Raw genomic sequence first — 18,369 nt, 5'->3', positions numbered from 1 at the left:
TCACAAATGCGAGGTAATCGTTTCCACTTGGGACGCAGAAGACCGAGGCTCACAGTCTGCTCCCTGTCAGAGAAAGCCGGGAACTGACTCTCAGTCTCCTGCACCCTCAGTGCAGAACTCGCCTAGGCAACCAGTTCCATAACGTTCTGCGTGCAGGTAATGCGAGTTCCAAGTTCTCTGTACACGCATATTGGAATGCTGCAGAATTGGTACCTTTTTTCTTTCTGGAAAGGAAAACTGCTTCCCAGCACAGCCAGAACTAGGGTAGAGAGAGTTGGGAAGACCACCACCACCACCATCACCACTGGAAGATGCAGAAAGGCATCAGTCTGCTGTGAACAAGGATCGGTAGAAAACATACACACTTCATGAGCTTAATTGGCAGCAACATAAATCTGAGTAACGTATTTACTCACACAGCAGCTGTTCAGGTTCACCCTAAAATACTCGTTCTAAGACGAATCAAATAAGTAAGATTTCAGGTAGACCTCTGATGTCATGCATTTGCACATGCAAGCAATCCTGGTGGACATGCTCTATAAACTGCGTACAGATAAAGAAATTGGCCAGCCTGAATAGAAACTTTTTTCTCTTCTCCTTAACGTGCAGAACCTTCATAAAAAATGAGTAATAGAGGCAAGTAAGAAGCACAAGAAAGGAACTTCAGGGCAACAGGATCCAACCTGAGAAAGAAATAAAATAAGCTTTATGTTGACTTCCACAGCACTACATGTCTGGTCCTCCCTGCAGCATTTCTCCTCACCCTCTCCCCACCACGGTGCTTCACACATCACACACATGCGCAACAGGACACGTGAGCTTTGTCAACAACTCCAGAGCAGGGAGACAGCCCAACCCTTCCCTGTGCTTTAAAGTGAAACCTCTGCCACCAGCTCCCCCCACTCCCCCAGCCCCGAGCAGCACGGCATCCCCCACCCCCCCCCCCATCACTCACCTCCCAGGCAGCACCTTCCTCCTGCTCCCCATACAACACACACTGGCCAAAAGAACCAAAAGGTTTGGGGATTTAGGACCTCTGTGCCAGCCCTCCCACCCCCCACCAATGGGATGGGATTAGAAAAATGAGTGCTTCCGATTGATCAAATTGATAGTTTTTATTTCCAACTGTTAAAAGAATGGTTTGCCTGCCAGCAGAGTCCAACATAGATGGGACAGACAGACATGAATACAGTTAAATACAGGGAAAATTGAGCTATATACAAGACATACATTTACATAATGAAAAAAATCTTTATATTATCTATCAGTTCTGGCAAAGTGAAACATCACTGGAACTCAAATATACTGTTTGTTGTTTATTTTCCCCTTCAAAAAAACCCATGTAACTCAGTTTAGTGTTTTCCCATGTACTGAGACTTAAAATTCATTTTGAGATGCACAAAATTTGTGGCACTTCACAGGGTACACAAAAGCTAAAAAAGTTTTTGTTCAATATTTTATAGTTTGTGATATCTAAATTTCAATTAGATCTGTTTATTGAGACACTAACTATAAAGTAATATTTACATGGAGGGAGTTGTGCAAAGTCATTTTAGGCTATGGCTAGTACACTCTGAAAGATGCAAAGATGCGTGACACCCACATCCCCATAGGTAATCCCTTCAATCCTCTTCTGATCATCCTTCTCGTACAGTAGCCACCAAGGAAAACTGGCCTTTTATTTCATTTTTTCTTTGTTAAGCTAGTGAAAGAAAGGTGTTCCTGTGGCCCATAACTATTCTTGACAGTTTTAATGGTGGGCTGCTTCTCTTTAGGCAATTCATGCTTTAAGCATCTTTAGAATTGTTTCATCGATTATCTGCTTTTTGGGACACAAATGCCGGCTGTTGTCACCACTGCACTATCCTAAGACAACTGTTTGTAGTTTATATTTAATGGGAGCGGACGGTAACTAAACACGTGTAACTTTTTAGCAGTTACCATAGTAGCACTCTGCAGAAACGGCATATTCCTGGTAACAGTGCGGAACCAAAGCTATTCCAAGCCACGGAGGGGAAGGTATTGCATTCCTGAAGCTAGCCTTTATGGAACAAGACTCTGTATTGCTACATCCAGATACATCCCTAAACATCCTAATAAAAACCCCTTTACTTCCGGGTTGCAATCTTCAATTAAGAACTTGAGACAGCTAATTAGAAGAGCTGCTTCAATTAAAGGCTTTCTACAGATCCCTAGGACAGGTTAGCAAAGACACATCAGATATTTATGTTCACTAAACACATCCAACAATTGTGCTGCACCAGGAGTACAGAATGGTGCCTCTAATCGTTTACTTTTGGACTTTTTTATAGATGTGGCTGCTGCAGATGTAGATCATGAAACACTGATTTTAATCATCTCAACTATATTTAATTACTATAATCCTGTTTGTGTCAGCTCATCTGGGATTCCACATCAGCCAGCAGGCTTTTAGCTGTTACAGGTTTAAAGCAGACACGTACAACTCAGTCTTGGAAAAAACAGAAAAGTGACTGGGGAACAGTCCAGAAACCTGTGTATTATTGCCTTGCTTAAACAAAGGAATTGTCTCAGGACATGCATCTAACTTATCTTCTTGTTTAATAAAGCATATATCAGGAAAGCTGGACAACCCTCAGGGCAAAGTGAGATTAAACTTTGCTCTCAAAAAGCGGCCAAGACAAGAGTGCTATCAAACACCTTTTAAAGGCTCTGTGACCTAACTCCATGGCAACGCAATTATTTTTCAGTCCTATCCATCAGGCTAAAACCGGTCAGGTGTCAGTAGAACAGAAGAAAGAGCAAAACAAATGCACTGAACTTTTAAGCACTAGGCTGGATACACTTGATACAGTAACAAGATCTGTAGGCAGTTTGGTATTCAGCTGACAAGAGGACAGCACACAGTTTGCTACTTATTCACCACTAGCAAGCCCAGAGAAGACTATGGCTCCTTAGTCATCAGGAGAGAGCGCTACGGAAGAGTAGTAAACCCAAGAGTCATCTCATCATATGAGAAAGGAAATTCAATGTTGTGATACAAACACAGGAAATCTTGACAGTTAAAACATTCGAAGCAGTGTTTTCACATTGTACATGTTGCAATTTGTCAATGTACTTTAGATCTCATGGAGTTCATAAAGACATCTACATGTTCAAGCCTTCTGCTTAAAACACCTGATTGCTGGTGAACAGCAGGTTATTTTATTGCATGACCTTGGCTGTCAATTTAATATAGATTTACGACAAAACAATCCATCACTGCGGAACTTAACTCTACTTGGGCAAAGATGGCAGAGCACAAAGCAATAGTCGTGAGCTTCTTCTGGCATAAAAACTGTAAAGTGTCACAAAACAGCAAATTGCTCATCTACATTTGGAAAGGTAGCTACTCCGTATCTGTATGCAAGGTGGGAATAACTTAAAGAGTAAGAAACAACAAAATAATCAGGCCCCTCTTATTTAAGCGTTAGAAAAGGAGAAGGAAATGGATTAGCTGCTTCCTTTCTGATACAGGCTGCTGGTCTACTTTAGAAACAGTCACAAATTCAACATTCTAACCAGGGATGTAACAAGAAGCAGCTTGGACCATAGAAAAGCTGTCTGTATACGCACAAGTTATTCTCCAAAAACATCAGTTTTATTTGGATGTGTGCACAACCTGCTGCTCTTTAAATCTTCAGAGCACTGAAAACATGACATTTTCCCCAAAAATCCAGTTGAGTCTGTCCTGAGAATAGAGAAGCACTCATATATAAATGGGATGATACTGTCTGTGAGTGAGTTTCTTCCTGCAGGTTGGGCAAGAGCTGGCATTCCTAAGGGAATCACGGAGGCACTGACTGCAGAAGACGTGGCCGCACTTGGTTGACACAATCAGTCGCCCGCTTTGCACAATCTGGAACAAAAGAAACCGCAACAGGGACTTGGAGCAAAGAATTCAACTCGGCTGGTCTGCTGGCACCAGGCACACAGCACCCAAAGTATCTGGAATCGGTACGCTGCCACTATCGTAATACGGAACCCAGAGATCTCTCTCTCAGTGCCACCTTGGGAAGTGTTTCTCCCTCTACGTACGCCACTAAGAAATTACTTTTGGAGTTACAACCGAGTTTCACCGTCAAGCCGAGCTCTGCACTTGAAGCCAGCCGCCCGCAGCATCCCACGGAACCCAACAGAGTCGCGCAGCTCACCTTCTGCCCCCTTCTCCCTCCGACAACAAAGAAACGACGACAACACACTGATCCTTACCTCTGAGTAGCCATCCATGCAAATCGGACAGCTAACGGTACCAGACGGCCTTGCGGTAGAGAACAAAACCAGAAAGAACATGCATCCATTAATTTCACCGTGCATCGAGGGTTACCGATACATAAAACGTCATGTAATCACCTGACTGCACAGACTAGCCGTGGGCGCGTCCCGTCTGAAGATCCCTGCGTACTTCCACCTCTCCCAGTCTGTTGCCTTGAATAAGCAGGCAGGGGCTGCCTCACCTCAAGGAAACTCTCTTGGCTTTCACCCGGGGGAAGGTGCAGTGAGCCACCCTGCCCTAGTACTACAACTAACAGCCACCTACAGCACCGTGCAGCACACGCAGGGCACTATGCCTCTTCAGCAGGTCATAAGAATCTTGTAAGAAAAGCATCGAGCTGTCCTTCGGAACCTCCCTATTCTACAAGTGAAGGAGGCGGTCAGAAATTAAATCACCCCCTAACTCTAGTTATCATAACATCCCTGCCCAGCAACATATTCGTGCCAAGAACTCCTTTATATGATGTAGGGCAGGATCACACCAACATAAGAAATATTAAAAAATAAATTTCTAGTTCAGAGAAGGAAAATCAACTTGCATCCTGTTACCAAGCTATGGTTACAGATGTACCTCTCCTGCCTTCGTCCTCCAGGAGAGCTGTATTGCACAAACACTTACTGAAAACATAGCTATTCTGTGTAAAGAGGTATCTGGTATGTTGAGTGCTGAATAATATTCTTTATCAGAAAAATGAACAGGCTCCTGCCACTTTTATTCACAAATTCATCCCTATTTTAAATGACAACAGTAAGGTGCTTTCATTTTTCTTTACCATGAACTTTACTATGACATATGTCAAAATATATATATTTTTGCTTTATTATGTCACCACCCATTCTAAGGAAGTTTATAATTTATTAACTAAACAGTAATAGAAAGCATGAGATTGCTTGAATTTAAGACTACGGGATAAAGGCTATGAGCACTACTAATATCTACCTCCAGTTTCACATACATAATATAACTCAATTCTCCCATTTATTTTTATACTCAAATTCTTCATGCAGCAGCCATAATACCAACTCAGTAACTAATTACAATTGATTATAACCTTCATATAAGCAAGAGTAGTCTGCCACTAATGAGTAATGCTGTAGACGGTGCTGTGGCAATCTCCAGCATTAGTATCTTTTTGTCAATATTAAATGCTGCAGCACTGAGATGTTTTAGCCTCATCTTAACAGTGCAGGAAGGCACGCTGTCCTGGTTGCAGCCGGGATAGAGTTAATTTTCTTCTTAGCAGTTAGTACAGTGCTGTGTTTTGGCTATGATGTGAGAACAATGTTGATAAGACACTGATGTTTTCAGTTGTTGCTGGGTAAGGTTTATACTAAATCAAGGACTTCTCAGTTCCTTGGGCACAGGAAACCGGGAGGGGACACAGCCAGGACAGGTCACCCAAGCTGGCCAAAGAGGCATTCCATACCATATACTGTCATGCTGACTATAGAAACTAGGGGAAGAAAGAAGGGGGGGGACATCTGGCATTATGGCATTTGTCTTCCCAAGTTAACTGTCACGCATGATGGAGCCCAGCTTCCCTGGGGATGGCCGAACACCTGCCTGCCCATGGGAAGTGGTGAATGAATTCCTTACTTTGCTTGCGTGCGCAGCTTTTTGCTTTACCTATTAAATTGTTCTTACCTCAACCCTTGAGTTTTACATTCCTTTCCAATCCTCCTTCTCATCTCTGTGGGTGGGGGAGAGTGAGCAAGCAGCTGTGTGGTGCTTGGTTGCCGGCTGGGGTTAAACCACAACAGTCCTTTTTGGTGCCCAACGCAGGTTCGAGATAACAACATATTTGATTGGAATGTGCTAGTTCGAATTTATAGCTGTTATTTCTGTTTAGCTATGAAGGGGCAGGTTTCTGTGCTTACCATGGGGCTTGCTTGCCTTAACTTATGTTAGTCTAGTACTTGTTAGTGGCTGCTTCTTGCTTTTGCTGCTTGCTGTACTGCTTTATCATCACACTGTGCTGTGCCCAGGAACATTCTGATAACAGCAATGGCTATGCTCCGGGGCTGGCAGATGGCCAGGGCATCGCTGCTGTTTCTGTGCTGCTGTACCAGACAGGCTGAAACTCCAGTGTGAACTTCAGTCAAAAGGACTGTGACCTATGGATGAGTTCACGTGGGAGCAGGACACCCCAAAGACCCTGTAGCCGTGAATAAGTCCATGTCTGAGTAGATATATCTTGGGAGTGTCTGTGGCCATGGTTATGTCTGTGCTGCAGCAGGTATGCCTCTGAAGAAACTGTGGCTCAAGGACAAGTCCATGTTGGAGAAGGGACACCTTGAAGCATCTGTGGCTGCGGATAAGTCTGTGCTGCAGTAGGTACATCTTGAAGCATCACTGGCTATGCATGAGGTCATGCTGGAGCATCTCAAACTGTGTGGCCATGGATAAGCCCACGACAGAGCAGGAACAGCCCTGGAGGCAGCCAGGGATAAGGCCATGCTGGAGCTGATTTACTTCCGAAGGGACTGTGGCTGTGGGTAAGGCCACGTTGGAGCAGGTCTATGGTAATGGCCCATGGATAAGGCCATGTTGGAACAGGGCACCTCTAAGGACTGTGGATGTGTCTATGCTGCAACAGGTATACCCCTGGAGAGCCTGCTGCAGTCTGTGGATAACTCCAAGCCAGAGCAGGGGCAAGGGAAGGAGTTCATTGCAGTGTTAAACCCTACGGAGTGGTCCAAAGGGTCTGGGGTGGAGACTGTAATGGATATACCTTTAAATTGTTGTAACTCATGATCTGAGTTTCATGTTATAGGAATTACTATAGCAGCAACCACCAGAAACACTGGAGGACAAGCCTTACAAAAAGCAATGCAAGTGCAACAGTGACCTGAGCTGATGCCTGATAACCCCACACAACCTCTCTTTTCCTGAGAGACCACCGTAAGAGATCGTGTTCATGGACTAAATTAACTCAGTGGACATTTTATAGACATTTTGACAGTGGTGGTACATAATACACAGACATCATTCCCCTAGTCTATGTCAAAAGATGGGAAGACTGACGGTGGTTAATGAGGGTGTATTGGAAAGCGTGGCATGACTTAAATAGTATGAAATAAGGGGTGGACACTGTCCTGGTTGCAGCTGGGATAGAGTTAATTTTCTTCTTAGCAGTTAGTACAGTGCTGTGTTTTGGCTATGATGTGAGAACAATGTTGATAAGACACTGATGTTTTCAGTTGTTGCTGGGTAAGGTTTATACTAAGTCAAGGACTTTTCAGTTCCTTGGGCACAGGAAACCGGGAGGGGACACAGCCAGGACAGGTCACCCAAGCTGGCCAAAGAGGCATTCCATACCATATACTGTCATGCTGACTATAGAAACTAGGGGAAGAAAGAAGGGGGGGGACATCTGGCATTATGGCATTTGTCTTCCCAAGTTAACTGTCACGCATGATGGAGCTCAGCTTCCCTGGGGATGGCCGAACACCTGCCTGCCCATGGGAAGTGGTGAATGAATTCCTTACTTTGCTTTGCTTGCGTGCGCAGCTTTTTGCTTTACCTATTAAGTTGTTCTTATGTAAAACTCAAGGGTTGAGATTCCTTTCCAATCCTCCTTCCCATCCCTCTAGGTGGGGGGGAGTGAGCAAGCAGCTGTGTGGTGCTCGGTTGCGAGCCGGGATTAAACCATGACACACACTCTTTAATAGAGAAGGTTGAGATTGAGGAAGAAAACATTAATTTTTATATTAACTAGCAGGATTTGTTCACCTACATACTCAACAGGCAAAACTTAAGAATCTACAAATCCACTGGCAAAATCCACTATATTTCAGAACAGTATAAACCCTTTAAGTGGCATATTTAAGACCTGACACCCAAAATTTCCATACCCAAGTTGTCTGCCTACATTGCCTTCAGGTCACCTAAAAGGCTCAAAGCACACCAGCTTTATTAAAACCTGTATTCTTCTCCCCTCCTCGACTTACAAAATGCTTATACCACAATTCTAATGTACTTTGTCTTCCTTAGTCACACAGACACCTTATTAGTTAAATTCACTGTATTTCTTAACATTCTTAACATAAAACTCCCATCTGAACAGCTGGAGTTTACTGTTTCTCTGCAAAATGGGGTCTTCACTGTGCAAGCCCTTGACCTGAACAGTGACACACTGCCATCTCACATGCAAACACAGAGCCCTATGAGGTACATGCAACAGAATAAAATCTGTCAATAACAATATTACCTCCATAACTGCCTTACAAGTATACCTTGGGAAGAACGGTTACCACTCAGAGAAAAGGCAGTTAACTGGCACAGTGTATAGAAAACCAGTGATTGAGTAATATTTTTTAGTGGAATTTGCCAGGCTGCTGCCTGCCGGTCACACAAAACCAAGCCTCATTGACACCAATGAACATATATCCGTATCTAACATCGCTCCTAGAGTTTTGCATAAAACGTAAATGTAATAATTATGAGCTATGCCCTGCAACTAATCCTCCTTCCTTGCAGTACTCCAACACTCATCCTAAGGTTGTATTTAAAGCTCTACATCTGTCTTAAGCTGCCTTTTTATCCTGAAGTGCAAACAGTATTGCTCATTATGCAAAATGTGACATTGTACTCATTGAAAGAGAGAACTGACCAGAGTAAATTAAGACTTCCCAGATAAGCCAGGCTATAGCGATAACTTAGTCCTCTATGTATAAGAAAAGGAAAATTCAATATATGGTAGTTCATAAGGCATACATACTTTGAACTTGCAGTTTCATCTTCCAGTGGTCCCAATTCTCGAGATACTTTATCTGTCACATACACATCATTGTCTCTAGTTTCATCTTCATCATCGCTACTCAGTACACAGCTGTCTGACTGTCGCTGGCTTCTTAGTCTAAGATTTCTCCCTTGTCGCTGATTCTCTGTAATTTAGGTAAGTGAAGATATAATATATGTCTCTCCCCCTCCCCCTGGAACTATCCTTGAAAGGCATGATTATAAGCAGTCTGTGACAGTTCAAATATATGTCTGTGTGACACAAGAGAGACAGAGAGGACTGAAGTTACATTTAGTAGTAGCCTGGCGAGGTAGCACATACACAATAAAAAGACCTGGTAATACACAGAGTTCTTTGTTCACAAAGTTTCAGAAGTGATGGAACGGATACTTAAACCTAAAAATGAAAGTTACGGAACTGTTCTGGTTCCTCACTGATCTATCCACATATGATGCTGAACTGTTCCACTCTTTTTGTCTGTGTTAAACCAAATGTCCCCACTCAAAGGCAGTTTCTATAAAATGAGTCTTTTTAAAAGAGTACTTGGAAATTATAAGAATACTTCAAGCAGTGTCTCCTTTGACATTTTCATCATCTTCCTGTTGAGTTAAGGTAAACTGAAAACTGAGTTATACTGCCCAAAATAAAAGCAGTTGAAAAAATATTTAATTGCTTGGTCTGTAACGTCCAAAGGTTAAAGAACAGCTGTCTGCTTTTTAACAATTACAAACTGTATGCAATAGTTATCTCTGCAAGTCCAGTGTACATTAAAACATTAATCAATTACATAAATAGCCACAAAATTAAAGTTCCTTCCTGCATAAGTACTCAGCTACAACATTTACTGCAAGTATTTATTACTTGCACTTGCTTCATTCGGAGCACAGAACAGATTACATTCTAAATAAGCAGATGTCTGATATCTATTAGTAAGTTATTATAATCAGAACAAGGTCTGAAAGGTCTAAAGGATGAACTTCTTTATACCTATAACTATTGTAAAACACCTAAAGCAAAAAATAAATAAATACCCACAGTCAATACTTCTCATTACAAAATCTCAGGCATGTTAGACTAGATCATCGAAGTGAATACTATGACCACAAGTAACTTCCTTTTCTAGTTCCTTCACCGCAACACTGGCTTCAAAACCTTTTCAGCATTTTCTTATTCAAAGCAGATATTCCAGCGCTAATTAAAATTATTATCAACTTTGGGCTTACAGTATCTGGAAAGTAAGAACACACATTTTGAGCAGCTTTGATGCATTGTATTTCAGATAACTTCCTACAAGCTCTGACAGCAACTATCAAACACAGATTGGATCCATTCTCTAAGAGACTGGCCAGATACTTTCTTTCCTTTCCCTTGAAACTGGGTAAACACAGTTTCAACCCAGGCTGCTCACGTTTGTTGGAAAAGCCAAAAAGAAAACCTTAAGCTTAAGACAACTCTATTATCAATTGTAAAGCGTCAACTCACCTTCAACAATCTTGCATCAGCGCACACGGGAAGGGAGAGAAAAGAAAACACAATTAGACTTCGGTGTGCAGCCCTAGCGTTACAGATACACCAGGTAAGCTAAGCAATCACCACAAAACAAGCCCAGAGGGGCAGGATGTCAGTCTCCTTTTCATTAGAGTGTTAACGGCAGGAACACATCAGCTGCTGCTCTAAAAACATGGAAGTGGTCACTTCTGGCTCTGCGCACACCGCTACACAGGGGTAGTAAAGGAGGCAGCTGACAATCTCCAGAACGCCCTCCTCCCCGCTCCCCACTTTCAGTACCCTGATTTGATTGAGGCTGGAGGAGATTCTTTCCCTCTTTCTCCGCAAAACAGGCAAATTCAGGTGTTATAGCCATAAACACTAAATATTTTAACAACGGTGCTGAAGAAAAAAAAAATACAAAAGCCAAACCCGCTGTCCTGTCTTTGGCAGAACTAGAGCTGGGGCAATGCAGGTTGTGCCGTAAAGCTTGAGGCGTTGCCCTCGCCAAGGCTTGGGAACAGTCCCAGCAGGAAACAACCCCAATGTTATACCTGCTGCTTGTTCCTGCTTTGCACAGCTGCAGGGGCATCCCAAAACTGAGGTTCATGGAGGACACTCTGGACTGGACTGAACACTATGCTAGCTTTAAGAACAGCAGTAAGGAAAAGTGGACTTTTCTGAGGCTTCTTGGAGTAATAAACTGAACCAGTTTGTACTGTGGTCAGCTACAGTTACGCTTGGCACCTCTGCAACAGGAATACCTTAAACTGACATTGCAGCTAAAGACTTCGTATTTGTGCAATAAAGACTTAACTCCTTCACTTCTTTTTCAAATCATTGGCCTACATCTTTGATATACCTATCATAGCTCCAACTTTAAATTGCACCTCCTTATGTGACATTAGCCATGACTGGTGTGCATTTTCCCCAAATCTTACAGCAATAAGTCATTTCAGATTACCCTCTCATTAACTGCAAGTGCATTTCCAGAGCAGCTTCTGTGTTGACCTGGAACACATGGCTTTCAAGCACTGAGAAGTTAGCTCTGAACTTACAATCTGGCTTTAAAGGTAAATTTTATCAGGGAGCACATCAGAAAAGTCTCTTGAATACAATATTTAGCTAAGTGTGCCATTTGCTACTTACCACAACAGAATCATTGCGAGTTAGATCAACAACTACAGGATCAGAAGATTCACATGTGAGATCTACTACTTCTTCACCAGCTTAAAAACAGAACATTAGAATCGAGATCAGATTGCAGAGGAATAAAACTGCCTCCCACTATCAAACTGGCTGAGGTGTGATTCAGCATGGCTCTATCCCTCTTCTCTACTGAAACGTATCCAGCATTTCACTCAACCCCTCAAGAATCCACCTAAAACATCACCACCCCAGTCTTCTGCAACGTGCAATGCAAGAGGAACAGTAGCTGAACCCCTCAGACAGTTCAGGTGTATGACAACAGCTTGCAGGAGCTACACAGCACCAGATAATTCATCTAACATAGGAGAGTATTTATCACACAGAACAAAACATATAGAACGTAATACTTTTACAGTACCATGCTGTGAATGTTCCCATCTCATGTCGCCTCCAAACTCTCATAGTCAAATGCACAGCAAGAACAGAGCGCCGTGTAATCACCCAGAGACCAATGGTTACTTTAACCCCTCCTATAGCTTCAGAAGGCAATTTAAATATCTATCTAGAAGGTCAAGGAGGCTTTTTACATTCTGATATTTTTTGTAAAACCATACTAACCAAGTAATGCCACTCCCTTGAGGGACGGGGCATGACTGATGACAAACTTTTAATTATCTTAAAACTTGGGAGTTCCCAAACACTGCAGAAGTTACTACTATCTGCAGCAGCAGCTGCAGGAACTCCCAGCTAGTCAGCCCAGACATTCAGATGTCTGAGCAGCACCTGAGGACCGCTCATACACAATTCATTTATCAACAGCACTGAATGCATCGCATCTTACTAATAAACCAAAACAGTAGTCTAGCAAGCTTGCTGTCCATAGATGCCATACGAGATGCTCTCTAAAACCAGACGTGTCCTTTCCTCCCCAGCAAAAGGCCCAGAAACTGCAAAGACACAGGTGAACTGGGACCCCAACCTTCCAGAAGCAGTTTATGCTCTTACCAAGTTAAAACAAAAGCTTACCACTTTCTTCAAGTTCTATTGGCTCTGCTTCTGAAGCCATTTCTGCAGTAGAAGCTGCCAGCCTGCTCTGTTTCCGAGCTTGCCTAGAATTAACTGCTCCTCCACGGCGCTTGCGTTGAGTCTAAGAGAGAAAAAAACCTTCGCTTCTTCTTTGGGAGTAATGTTAATGTGGCCCTCATCTTTGCACCACCAATGAAAGCACACAAGGATACACAACACACTCCCCGGAAAGGCCGGAACATGCCTTGAACGGTGCTCTGGGTCACTCCTACCCAAAGCATCACATCCAGGGAAAGACATCACCCCAGACCTCTTACCGGTCAAGAAGTCAAAAGTCTTGAGTATCGCAGAACACCAAGTTACACGATTTTTTATTACACTAGTGTTCCAGTGTAATTATTACAAACTCTTAAAAACATTTACAGAGGTACCACAAACAACGCCTTTTAAGAATCAGGTCTGCATTGCGCAGTAAAATACTTACTGTGCTCATAGCGCTTCTTGGCCTAAAACCACAGAAAGAGAGGTACAAATGCCACAAGAGTAACTGCAAGGAAGCACCAAGTAGCAAATCCTTACATTCCTTCAGGTAGCACACCGTTAAAAGAGTCCAGATTTCACAGGCTCTGAGAACAGTGTTCTTCCAAACCTGTAAGAAAAGGAGAGAGAAGATTACCTGCCTGTAATGCCCGTTCTCTTAAGTACACCCCCTCTCCCAGATTCCCAGTTCTGAACCACCAGTTTCTGTCCAAAAACAGAGGGCAAGTCCCAGGGTTTGGCACCCGAGCCTTAGGTATTCTCATCCATTTCCTAAACTAAACACCAAGATAAACCAGTTTGTTAGCAAACGAGAAAAATGCTAAGAAATCCCCATTAACTGAAAAGCAACCGATTGATGCTCAGGGCAACGTTTGCGTGTGGGCAGGAATCACTGGAAATTGTGTCCTAAGCAGCAATCTTCAAAGAAGAAAGAATTCCAAATATGCAGTTCTCTTCTCCAACCAATCTCCAGATTCCAACAGGTGGGAGGTGAACAACTTCTTGAGGGGATTCTAAAGCATGTGGAGCAGAGAAATTTCACTTGAGCCTTACTCATGGATCGGCAAGAGAATAGAAGTTTACAGTAGTTACTCTATGGTAACTGTACGTGTGCATGCCCCAATGCATACGACAGCGAACTGCTAAGTGAAAAGAACTGGAAAGCATTAAGGTGTTTATGAGTAGCTGGTACAGTACTGAAGTTCACATCTTAAAGCTTGCTCATGCTGCAATTATCGTGTGTCCAACACACAATGAATAGCTGGGGTGGGGGTGGGGCAGGGACCAACAGTGGAAACCCCAGGGGAAAAAAAAAATTACATTTTTTACGTAAAATTACATACAAGAAATCAGTAAGGAACACAAAGGCCATAAATGTAACTGTGTTCTTCTCTGATAACAATTAAGAGCTGCAGAACTCTCTTCCCAATACTGACCTTGATCTATGCTGCAAAGACCAGCACACACTCAATTAACCTATTCTCAGATTAAGAAACAGCGAGACCACACAGTGGGATGAAATGGCACTGGTAGTCAAGCATAACCTTGAGTTCAAGGAAGCCTGATCAATTTTTTTTTCCCTTTTATATTTTCTCTCTGTATTTCTTAAATCACTTTAAAAGACCCACTAACATTGAATCGTGACTACCAAAACAAAAAACATCAAAAAAATCCTTACAATAAAAGTTTGATACTTTTACTAAGCCCAAAGATTTATTTATGCAGTTTTAAGCAACACAATATGCCAGTCATCAATTTTAGACAGAAGCTTTTAGAGTAACCTGATACGCTGATGGATCTACGTTGCTGGAAGACAGCAAAAAAGCAAGTCCAATGTGTTCACCTAACAGCACAGTTTCATATGTAAAACATACAGAAGGTTTCACAAGACTGGGTGTTTTTAACACCGAATACAACTCACTGCAATAGTGTGTTGACAAAGTATCTTTAGAAAACGTTAAAAATATAGGGGGAGCAAGCACCTGGGATGACTCCAAACATGAAATAAATGTTGCACAGATTCTCTTTGGCCACAAGTGTCTTAAGTGTCAAAGAGCAGCTATAGCTGAAGAAAACAAACCAACCCAACCAACCAACAAAAGAACCAACCACAAACTTAAACTTGAAAATCACAGTGTAATTACCAAAGTAATACACAATTGAAGATGTCACACTAAAATGACCTTACCCACGTTAGATATTCGTACACTTTTTTACCAAGATAACAAGGAACAATTACTGATAGGATCACTTCAACATATCTTGGAGAATGTAGTATCAGACCTCAAAGGCAACACAAGACAGAGTCACTTCTTAAACTAAGTGATAGAAATCATCATTGCTATTTAGATGGTTTAATTTTCAGAATCTTACAACATCAACAGTAGCCTTCCTTTATACTTAACACAGTACATAAGACAGAAATGTTCTAGCTGCTAGTGACTCTAACCTCTTCAGAGGCTTCTTCTGAAGAAGAAAGTTGAGAATGGATACCCATAGAGAAGCTCATCTATAAAAATCAGCTTAAAATATATCATTATAGACAGGTTCATCAGTATTAACATGACCCAACTCCAGAGAGATGTTTATTAAGAGAATCAAGACTGCCAGAATTTAAGACTATGAATGGAACCTTATAATCCAGCAATATTTTTGTCTTGTAAGAAGAAAACTTCTTCTGTGTGGCTATAGATTTCCACATTATTGACTTACTCTGGAAGCTTCGTTGAAAGTTAGTTGCCCAAACTGTAAAAATGGGTAGCAGAAATAAATCAAAGCTTTCTTTCTTGAATACACCACTGATCAAGTTTGTAGTGCACAGAGGTAAACAGAAGAGTTCCAACTTTTCTGTGTTTAGAGACATACACATCAGTAAGAATTCCTTTAAGATTTTCAAAGGCTCAGGACTACTCAATTTAATAGTATTATTTATTATACAGGACAGGATAGCCCAAATTAAATGGTAAGGTCTACATGCTCCTCCTCCAGCAGTCACTGTGAAACCCAGCACCAAGATCCCAAGACTGGATAATACAAATAGAGTTATGCATCAACCTCACACCCCGCTGCCCCAACCCATAAGCACCACATAGCGCAGCTGAAGCTGTTTGCGAGCTCATCTATTAAACTTGCAGCAACACGCATTCAAGACATCAATTCAGAATTCTAGAACTAAGATCCTTTAAAAAAGCAAAAAAAATGACTTTTTTAAAATGTGAAAACTTAGCAGATTAATTTAACAAGCAGACTGCTTTTATTACAGACTTTTTATTGCATCCCTGCAGGATGATACAGTACCAGAAGGAGTCACTCCCCCTTTCTCTCATACACAGAGCTCTGCACAAGCTGTTATTTTTCCTGTTATATCTCTCTCCCAAGGGCTTAAACACTGTTGTCCTCTTAACAACGAAGTTCAAGGTTTCTATTAGCTAACTCTAGCATTTTAAGGACTATACCCCACCAATCTTTCTCTGTACTGATAGATACTTGACAAAAATAAAGCCATTTTGGTTAAGAATATTTACACTAGGAGTAAAGGAATACTGATGCCCATATTAATCATTTAAGTCTGCTGTTAATTTTTTTCCACTATAAAAGAAATTAACAACTGAGTTCAAGTTGACCTAGTGTAACATGTTTGAATTAAAATTTTTAAAAAATTAAAAAAAAAAGAAAGATTCTCTAGACAACAAACTGTTTTCAGAGTGGTGTAAGAAGTTACCAAAGTCTTGGTCTCCCACATGCTTAGCATGAATTGAGGCAAATTAACTTAAACAAGAAGTAGACATTTTTACCAAGTCTCGCTAACACACAAAGCTTTACTTCGTAATCATCCTGAACTTTACACATACACTGAAGCAACCACTTGAAGAAAGCGATAATGCCAATCTAAATGTTTGATGTGTGGACAGCACAGATGACAAAAACATTACACATTTTTATCTGTCAAAACATAACATACTATGCTTTTAAGATTTTCCTTCTCACTTCTACTCTTAAGACCTCTCTTTGCATTCTTAACAGTAACCACTCTATCAAATATGCACCATGTATAAAAATAAATCTGGTCAAACAATGCACATACCAATCACAAACTGCTAGTCTTGAATTTATTACAGGGAACAGTTGTCTGCTATTTTACTCTTCCAAAACTTTCTTATCACGTGTATTTCCAGTACCTTTAAAGACATTCTTGTTTTTTCAGAGGCACTACACCAATTTCAGTGAAAACAGAAAATGAGTCTATTATGTTTTATCCAAATTAGGTCAAGCAGTCCCACACTACAGAAGCCTGGTGAAAGGCACTATAAAGAGTAAAGATGAATGATAAACGCCTACAAAGCAGATATACCAGCCTGCCTGCTCCAAGCACTCAGTTATAGACAAGTAAGAAGATGTACAAACTAACAAAAAACCCACGAAACTAAAAACCCAAATCAAAACAAAGAAGCTAATAAAATGCACCAAAACTTTTTGTTAGTCTGATGTCCCATTTCAGAAACAAGAAAAAAAAAATGACGACAGGCCAAAAGAAAAGTTCTTCATTGCTCTTACAAGCACCAGTTTCTGACAGAGGCTACAGCTTTTGTTCAGTAGTCCCAAAATCAGATACAGAAAGAAAAAGAGGGTGACTTTTCACGTCAGGGAGACGCTGAGGCAGGAAAGAAGAGTCTCCTCCACTCCTGCTATCATACAAAATGGGAGGACAGACTAACAACTCCACGCAGCTGTACCGCATGCACCGGGCCACCCCCGCTCCTCCTGAGGAAAGGGGGAAGGCTATCGTCTCGTCTCCAGCACCTACCTCCCTCGGCCACTTCAGGACACGCTCTGAAGGGCCCTCACAGCAGACGCCGTTCAAGGCCCCAGCGAGGAGGCAGGAGGCCGAGCAGCCAGCCCGCACCGCCCAGCCAGGCCCGCCTTCGGGGAAGCACAGGCACAACCCGGCCGCGGGCCCGTGCCCCGGGAGCACCGCCGCGACCGGCGTGGGGGCAGGAACGACCGAGGCCGACCCGGGGGCCAAGCAGCCGCTCTCGCAGGCCCCGCAGCCCTCCAACGCGGCGGAGATAAAAAACCAAAATTCAGTACCGGCGATGGGGGGGAGCGGGGCACGGCGTCCCAGGCGGAGCCAGGGCAGGCCACAAACATCCCCCGAGGGCCGCCGCAGCGCCAGGCAGGGCCGTGGCCCCGCTCCGCACCCGGAGGAAGGGGCCCGGGTCACCGCCCCCGCCCCAGTGAAGGAGGCAGCGCAGCACAGCGCCGGCCCGGTACAGCTGCACAGAACCCAGCTCCGCTCACCGGTGGAAGAAGCCTCGTCTTCCCCCGCTCCCCTCTGCGCCGGCCCGCCCCTCCCCCACCGCGGCCAGGCGCGGCAGCCTCCCCCTCCCCCTCCCCCTTCCCCTCTACCTCCCCCTTCCCCTCCGCCTCTCCCTCTCCCCCTCACCTGTCGCCCACCGCCCTAGACACCTCAGAAAAACAGGGCAGGCCCGGGGGCCCCAGTGCCGCTCCCACCCGCACGACACGACCCCTCGGCCTCACTCTCAACACCCGGCCCGGCGGCTGCGTAGCACAACGCCCGCCTTCGCTCTCCCGCCATTGGGCAGACCGCGGCGCTGCGACTCGCCGAGTGGTC

The 18,369-nt window shown here is 43.2% G+C and overlaps 1 protein-coding gene across 4 annotated transcripts; it reads right to left on the bottom strand.

The window, feature by feature from the left end:
• Positions 1-1,100: 1,100 nt before the first annotated feature.
• LOC101914370 (E3 ubiquitin-protein ligase RNF4-like) lies at positions 1,101-18,369 on the bottom strand. 4 transcript variants are annotated; one of them, XM_055794730.1, is made up of 8 exons: positions 18,276-18,369; positions 13,183-13,347; positions 12,699-12,819; positions 11,673-11,752; positions 10,518-10,527; positions 9,015-9,180; positions 4,231-4,279; positions 1,101-3,877 (listed from the first exon to the last, which is right to left on the bottom strand). In XM_055794730.1, the coding sequence occupies exons 2-8, from the start codon at positions 13,189-13,191 to the stop codon at positions 3,728-3,730; spliced, it is 585 nt and encodes a 194-aa protein (XP_055650705.1). In that variant the 5' UTR covers positions 13,192-13,347; positions 18,276-18,369; the 3' UTR covers positions 1,101-3,727. The 4 variants fall into 4 exon arrangements, with proteins under 4 accessions (XP_055650705.1, XP_055650704.1, XP_013157611.1 ...); XM_055794729.1 differs by having other exon boundaries at positions 18,181-18,316; XM_013302157.3 differs by lacking the exon at positions 18,276-18,369 and adding an exon at positions 18,036-18,073.

Source organism: Falco peregrinus, chromosome 2 (genome assembly GCF_023634155.1).
Source record: "Falco peregrinus isolate bFalPer1 chromosome 2, bFalPer1.pri, whole genome shotgun sequence".
Taxonomy (NCBI): domain Eukaryota; kingdom Metazoa; phylum Chordata; class Aves; order Falconiformes; family Falconidae; genus Falco; species Falco peregrinus.
This window is presented reverse-complemented; position numbering and strand designations above follow the sequence as displayed.

Bases quoted from the DNA above. Each gene is read 5' to 3' on its own strand.
- LOC101914370 (XM_055794730.1), bottom strand. The intron at 11,753-12,698 runs GTAAGCTTTTGT...TCTGTTTTTAAG, and splicing joins AATAGAACTTGAAGAAAGTG to CTGGTGAAGAAGTAGTAGAT. The intron at 4,280-9,014 runs GTATGTATGCCT...CTCTACCGCAAG, and splicing joins GATGAAACTGCAAGTTCAAA to GCCGTCTGGTACCGTTAGCT.